This window comes from Nicotiana sylvestris, chromosome 6, assembly GCF_000393655.2.
Source record: "Nicotiana sylvestris chromosome 6, ASM39365v2, whole genome shotgun sequence".
Classification (NCBI taxonomy): domain Eukaryota; kingdom Viridiplantae; phylum Streptophyta; class Magnoliopsida; order Solanales; family Solanaceae; genus Nicotiana; species Nicotiana sylvestris.
In genome coordinates, this window is record NC_091062.1 from 196280464 (window position 1) to 196287959 (window position 7496).

General features: G+C 36.4%; 1 protein-coding gene across 3 annotated transcripts; it reads right to left on the bottom strand.

Annotated features, from left to right (window-relative positions):
* Positions 1-705: 705 nt before the first annotated feature.
* On the bottom strand, positions 706-4193 carry LOC104226918 (squamosa promoter-binding-like protein 6). Of its 3 annotated transcripts, XM_070150200.1 has the most exons (4): positions 4107-4193; positions 2959-3785; positions 2181-2272; positions 709-1749 (listed from the first exon to the last, which is right to left on the bottom strand). In XM_070150200.1, exons 2-4 carry the CDS (start codon positions 3612-3614, stop codon positions 1013-1015), a joined length of 1485 nt encoding a protein of 494 aa, XP_070006301.1. In that variant the 5' UTR covers positions 3615-3785; positions 4107-4193; the 3' UTR covers positions 709-1012. The 3 variants fall into 3 exon arrangements, with proteins under 3 accessions (XP_009777336.1, XP_070006301.1, XP_009777325.1); XM_009779034.2 differs by lacking the exon at positions 4107-4193 and having other exon boundaries at positions 706-1740; positions 2959-4098; XM_009779023.2 differs by lacking the exon at positions 4107-4193 and having other exon boundaries at positions 2959-4098.
* Between the last annotated feature and the right edge of the window lie 3303 nt (positions 4194-7496).

The following is a 7496-nucleotide window of genomic DNA, read 5'->3' on the forward strand; positions in this document are numbered from 1 at the left end:
TACACTGAAATACTTATTTATTTACCCTCTACCATTGTTCTCAAAAGTATTTTATTTTTTGTCTCCTGATTATCAGTAACCCGAATTTTTCTTTTAGCTTTGACCAAGGACTCAGATTTTTGGTTAAACAGAGGCGTTGTGACAAAGGAAGATTTGAAGAGGTGTTTGGAAGAAATAAGTTACAAGAGAAAGAGACGTATTCGTTCGGATAAGTGAAAATCGCTTTCAAAAGTTTAGAGAAGGCAGGGTAAAAAGACCGCAAAAACAGGGGGACAAAGATAAATGAGATTTCTGGACAATGAGAGGCGACACGTAACCGTGGCCCTCTTTTATATAGATATATATATATATTTGCTCAATTTTTTTTTGCTTCCCTCCACTTAATAGTGTCGCTTATTTGAGAATCCTTTTCCACCTCTTATATGTCTATTTCAATGACCATTTTTATTTGGGACACTGCCACTTGCCACTGCTAGGACAGTTCATCCATCTTTAACAGGTTTATCTCATACAAGAGGCGGACCCAGGATTTGAAGGTCAAGGATGCCACTACTAATATATCAGTATTTTAAGAAAAACATATACATGTATTCATGGAAAATTTGCCGAACTTTCCGGATGCCTGTGTCCCCTCACTTGATAACATAGGTCCGCCTCTATCTGATTCTAATTCCATGTACAGTATTTTTCAGCTCTTAGAGATACCTTACATTACCTCATAACTTCAACTCTTCAAGTTATATTTTACAAAGTTATAGATAAAGTTCCAATAATTCGGTAGCCCTATACGAAACAGAATTTTCATCCAGTAGCCGATTATTTGCAACAAAAAGAAAACAGGCTATGTAATTGTTAAAGCTAACAAACTGTTACACTATTCATAACCAGGACACATACAAATGTACTAAAGTAGAACTCTCATTCTGGTAATGCATATTTTTCAACTACCTGATCAAGTGATTCTGCCGTTGCCGTCCTGCTTCTCTAGCATGAAACATTTTTTATGTTCCACTCATTGAATTTGTGATGACAACTGAAGCAAATCAATCATGGGATCATTTATGAAACAATTGTTGCTACTGTTAGACACTAGAATCTGTTCCAAGCAACTCTCTCCGGAATTTACCCCAGCTGAATTGAATGTATCAGGTACTCTACTGGATAAAGCCTGCGGGCTAACCCCCAGGGGCTTTTCGGATATGTGTGTGACATTGTAATGAGCATTACTGCTCGGTGTAATTAGGTGGCTAGCTGTGGGAATTAGAGATGATTGATTTGATGAATCTTGTGACTGAGATGACAGAAGAGAGGGAGCACAGCCCGAGTTTGATATCCCAGAAATCCCTTGAATGGTTGAGATCGAGTCCAGAACATGCAAGACATCACCTCCTATTGAGAAACTCTGTACTAGAGGGCGGGTAACAAAATCAGATCCTTCTATATCATGCAGATAGGATTTGCTACTCTCATCAATTTTGCTTCTTGTAGGAGCAGTTATTTCTTCGTCGTGGAAAGGTGGACATTGTTTCTCAGCATGGTATGAAGTACAAAGGGATTTTGATTGTGAGTGTCCATTTGTGAATGGCATGGTTAGTCGAGGGTTATAATCAGCAGCGTCTTCAACCTTTACATTTTTATACCAGTCCTCCATCTCATACTTTGGTTGGTACAGAATGCTGCTGCCAAGTATATTTTGGCAAAGAGAGGACGACATTGCAAAAGAAGTTCCCTGGAATCTGCCTGTAGAACCTAGGGAGTGATGAAAACAGTAAAAATGAACTTAACCATTTTACAGAAAGCATATGAAACTCGAATTATATGAACACGTCTCGGACAAAGGCAAAGAATACAAGTTCATACTGATCAATTGTGATATCAGGTCACTATCAGCTATGCTAACCGATTCTCCTCAAGGTTCGGCCTCAACATCAATTTCATTTTATGCATAAAAGAAAACTGATGTAGAAATCCTAACAAGCACTTCAGCCCTATAAATAGTCTATTTTGTGCTGTAATTCATTATTTCAGGACTAACACTACATAGAATATGATTTGACAATCAAAGACTCCTACAGTGGTCAAAAACCAAAAGATTGTAAGTTTTATCTGAATGGAATAGAAGGAATCAGTAAAAAGCTACAAGTCAAGTATGTTAAGGCATTCCATATCAGAGAGCATGCCTGTTTGAGGTTTCCTTCTGCGTTCATTATGACCTGCTAGACGTTTACGACAGCTGCGTTTTCCATCATCAAATTCAGCTAGTAGATGAAACCTACAAATTCAGAAATAAGCCAGATTTACATTAGTTGCAGGAAGAACACATTTTCTCTCTAGCAACAAATTATAAGACTTAGAATTTAGAAAATAAAGACTGATATCAAACCAAAAATATGTTCTACAAGGGATTCTACTCAAATTACAGACTTAAAAAAACACTAGTACACATTCACTTTTGAACAAAATAGTAACATTTGGAAAGTTGTAACACTAATACAATGATTGTCTTACAGAAAGTATTTTCCTTTTCGCAGTTATGCTTTTGAAGAGATAATATATAGTGTTGTCAAAGGCTCATTTAAGGCACGCTTAAGCTCTAAAGCTCAGAAAAGCTCAGAGAGGGCGCTTCGCGTCGCTTAAGCTGCGCTTCAGTGTAAGGCAAATCTCTAAGACATGCACCTCATTGCCCATGAGTTTTATAGTGAACCAAGCTGCACTAAGCAACAAATATAATTGAAAAGTAACTGTATTAGCTGTAAAGGAAAACCTTAAGAATGAATTTACTATGTTCTTAATTACATATATTATTTTATTTTTCCCTTGATTGCGCCTTTTTTCACTAAAGCCCATACTTTTAATGCGCTTTGCGCTTAAAGCCCCAATAGACATAGAGCACTTTTAGAGTTTTTCACCTTTGACAAGACAAATAGTATATACAGAATTATTGAAACTGGAATTAACCTGCTACATTGCTGGCAAAACCTTTGCTCAATGCCATTTACAATAACCTTAGCAGTCTTTGAGTGAACTTCACACACTTTATGCCTCTTGTTGTAGTCCTTAGAAGAGCTAAGATCCTTGCTACAACCTTGAACCTGGCAATATGGTGTCTGATACTTCAAACCTCCACTTCTCATTCTTTTGTCTGGTACATTTGAAGACAAATTGGTCATAATCTTGGGGGATTTGAAACTCTGTACATGTTGTTGACCAGGAAAGCTACCAAGCTTCAAATCAACAAGTGATGAATCCCTACAATTTGATTCCACAACTGACCTTGACATCTTGGAACTAGACTCAGATGCCCCAGAAAATACAATTTGAGGAACTGTTACTGAACTAAAAACTCCGCCACCACTAATCTTATTACTCAAAACATCTCTAATTTGGTTATTGGGAGTTCCAAGTTTAGGGAATTCTTGATTTTCAATACCTACAGTGCTTCCAAAACTAGATGGATTATTTAACTCCCAACTTGTTACACAATGTTTCTCTCTTATAATTCTATCATCTAAAGAAACTGAATCCTCAGACACAAAGCCCTTTCCCACAGAGAAAAAGCTCCAAGACTCCATTTTTTGTTTCAAGAACTGACTTGTTTTTTTCCTACAGTACATGCAACTGCAATGAAACCAAATTCTGCTTCACTCCTATAACCAGAGGCGGACCTATGCTTTGGGGAGTGGGATCACCGGACCTGTTAACTTCGGTAAAAATTCAAAATATATAAGTGTATATATGTTGAAAACGATCATGTGCTCCCCCACCTTCAAATCCCGGGTCCGCCGCTGCCTATAACACAGGAACCATGAACAAATTTCAGCTCCATAACCAAGTCAAGAAATTAGCTAATGAATACTAAATACACCCCCATAACCACCACAATGCTTCCCAAAAGTTTAAAAATATTGCAGGTAAAGTGTTAACGAACTCAAAAACTGCAAAATAAGAGTTTGAATAATCTTGAAAACACTGTGAAAGGGTATTGAGAAAACAACATCCTGATTCCAAACAGGTCAAAAACAGCAGAAAAGTGTGCAGCCACAAAATGAAATTTCAATCAACTAAGTACCCAAAGAAGCAAGTAAACAGTAAACTGAGTTAAATACTTGCCTCCATAGTGGAAGCAAAGGAACTATAAAGAGAAAAGAGAAGTACAGCTAAATGAGTGAAAAAAGTGGTCCAGTCATACGGAGTACTAGATACAAAAGCAGGGCTGCCAAAACAATATCCCCATAATTTCATTTTATAATTTTTGGCAAAACCTGTTTGTTTATAAATTTTATCCATAATTTGGCAGATTTTAAAAATAAAATTTTCAAATCCCAAAACTAGTTCTACACCTATTTTTAGCCTAAAATATTACCTTTGGATTTTTTAACAATTTCAAAAATTACCCCAAACTTTTGTATTTATAAAGAAGCGCATCATCTATTATGACCCAACTAATCCACCAGCTAGGAATTATCATTTTTTTTGGACTGATGGATCTTGTAATATTATTGTAATTTGACGAATTGTAGCAGCTAGTAATTGTGTTATTAGCAGTTGATTTTAAAATTATCAGGTTATGATTTTAGGATAGTGTATTATGTAGTTCATTATAAAAAAATAAAAATGATGATTTTGTGCCAAACTTATCTATGTTTAGGACTATGGTGCGTGATAATGATAATGAATGACATCGATGAAGGTTATGCATATACATGATTAGCAAGTTTGTTTGTTTGATATTGTTGGATATTTTTAATGGTTTTTAGAACTTATGGGTATAAGTCACATTTCATTTTTTTAAATGAAATATGTCTTGAAAAATATTGTCCAAATAGGTTTTCATCTTCAAAACATACTTCACCCAAATCAGATTTTTTAAAATAAATTTGAGAATCTATGGTCAAACGTTAAAGTCTTGGACCATATATGTATCTTAAAATCTTTATTAAGTTTCTTTAGTTATATTTGTGTTGGCCAAAGGAACAATATTGAAGTCACGCGTGACTCACGTGAACTTTGTTTTTGAGTCGGTTAGTTGAGTCAGTTAGGAGCTACAATGTATATATATATACACACACTACTGTACATTGAAGAACATGAATAAAAACTAGAGATTTCATTTCTTCTAGTTTTGATTCTCTTAGCTTCTAGATTCTTCTAACATGGTATCAGAGCAACGATTAGGGCTCTGAAATCTGTTTCTCTTCTCTTCTTCTCCTTCAATCAGCTAGTCCACCATGAGAGAGACCTCAACACCTCAAATTGACCATCGTCATCCGCTCTATCTTCAACCATCCGTTACGCCTAGAGCAGTCTTAATAGACATCAAGCTAACAAGTCCTGAAAATTATGGATTTTGGAGTAGACCAGTGCGTTTGGCTTTATTGGGAAAGAACAAGCTTGGTTTTGTAGAAGGAACATATGTGAAGAGTTTATACAAAGGAGAATTAGCAGATCTGTGGGAACAATGTAATGTTGTGGTTCTCTCGTGGATTGGAAGATGTGTATCGCATCAGCTATTGTCGAGCATCGTCCATGCATCAAATGGAGCGAAGGTTTGGGCTGAGTTCAAGGAAAGGTTTGGAAAAACCAATTTGACTAGATTCTATCACCTTTGGACTCAAATCGGAACCCTAACTCAAGGTACTGATTCCGTTACCACATACTTTACTAAAATGAAGGATTTTTGGGATGAACAAGATACTTTGTTACCAGGTAAAGAATGTAATTGTAAGGAATCAGAACCATTTTTTGAAATGTTTTATCAGCAGCGTCTGGTACAATTTTTAGTAGGATTGAATGAAACTTATGCTCATGTTCGCAGTCAAATTTTGTTAAAAACTCATGTGATATCAGTAAATGAGGCATATGCCTTAGTAATTCAAGAAGAAAGCCAAATGGCTCTTGGTGTAATGGACACGAATAAAGAGCCATTGACTATGTTAGCTGGCAGGGGACAGATGATGAAAGGCAAAATGTTTGGTATAGTTTGTGAGCATTGTGGGTATAAAGGGAATCAAAAAGAGAAATGCCACAGGATTGTGGGCTATCCACCTAATTTCAAAAGCAAAAGAAAGCCAATGCATGAGAAATGTACTGGTGGTTTCAAGCCTTTTGCAAATAATACAATAGTTGAAGGAAGCACTTCTGCTGAGGGACACAGCTCTACTGAAGACCAGTCCCAAGGCCATTATTTTACAGAGGAAGAGTATAAGCAACTTGTAAACTTGCTAAACAAATCTTCAGCTGCTGACTGCAAGGTCAACATGGCAGGTATTGTTTCCATGTTATCGAGTGATTGTCTTTTTGAATGGATCATTGACTCAAGGGCCTCTCATCATATCACATCATGTAAGGAGAAACTAGTTGATATCAATGAGCTAGGAAGTCATGTAAGTAGAAAGGTACAAGTACCAACTGGAAACAAATCACAAATAATAGATATAGGAAGTGCAATAATCCTAGAGGGACAGAGGATAAAAGATGTTCTACATGTGCTAGACTTCAAGTTCAATCTACTTTCAGTGTCAAAATTGACCAAGGACCTTGTGTGCACTGTTAAATTTTTCCATGACTTCTGTCTTCTACAGGATCTTTACAGTGGCAAGATGATGAGGATTGGTAGAGAAACAGATGGTCTTTATATCCTTAGAGAGGCAATAAAACCTGTAGCAGCAACAACAGTGATTAAAGAAAACTATAATACAAGGCTATGGCATTAAAGGTTGGGACATCCCTCAATGAAGACAATGCAACACATTCCTATCTTGAAAGGTTTAGCAGATGAACATGCTCAGCAGGAGTGTCCAGTATGTCCAATGGCAAAGCGACACAAGACAACATTCCCAGACAGCACAAGTAAAACAGATGGTAACTTTGAACTTGTACACCTAGATGTTTGGGGCCCTTATAAGCAGCCTACATATGATAGAAAATATTACTTTGTCTCAATTGTTGATGACTATAATAGATATATATGGATATGTTTGATCCAGTCTAAATGTGAAGTGATAGTTGTGTTGACTAGATTCTTTTCATGATAAAAAACCAGTTTGGTATGAATATTAAAGTGCTGAGATCTGACAATATTACATAATTTTTTAATCCTAAATGCGGTGCTTTATTTTCTAATCTTGGAATAATCCATCAAAGTAGTTGCTCATACACTCCACAACAAAATGGTATTGTGAAAAGGAAGCATAGACATATCTTGGAGGTTGCAAGAGCCTTAAAGATTCAGAGTTCAGTCCCAATTAGATTCTGGGGAGAGTGTATTAGAACTGCAGTTTATCTAATTAATAAGCTGCTAACTACAGTCCTCAAAGGCAAGTCACCTTATGAAGTGCTTCATGGAAGAACACCAAACTTGAACATTTGAGGGTGTTTGTGCTATGCCAATGTTTTACCAAAGGGAGATAGATTTGCCACAAGAGCTAAGAGAACAATGTTTATGGGTTATTCAGAAACACAGAAGGGGTACAGGCTGTATGACCTGGAATCTAAAA

Bases quoted from the DNA above. Each gene is read 5' to 3' on its own strand.
- LOC104226918 (XM_070150200.1), bottom strand. From the start codon at position 3,614: ATGTACTGTAGGAAAAAAACAAGTCAGTTCTTGAAACAAAAAATGGAG. The intron at 2,273-2,958 runs GTTAATTCCAGT...CTGAATTTGTAG, and splicing joins TTTTGCCAGCAATGTAGCAG to GTTTCATCTACTAGCTGAAT. The intron at 1,750-2,180 runs GCATGCTCTCTG...ATCACTCCCTAG, and splicing joins CAGAAGGAAACCTCAAACAG to GTTCTACAGGCAGATTCCAG.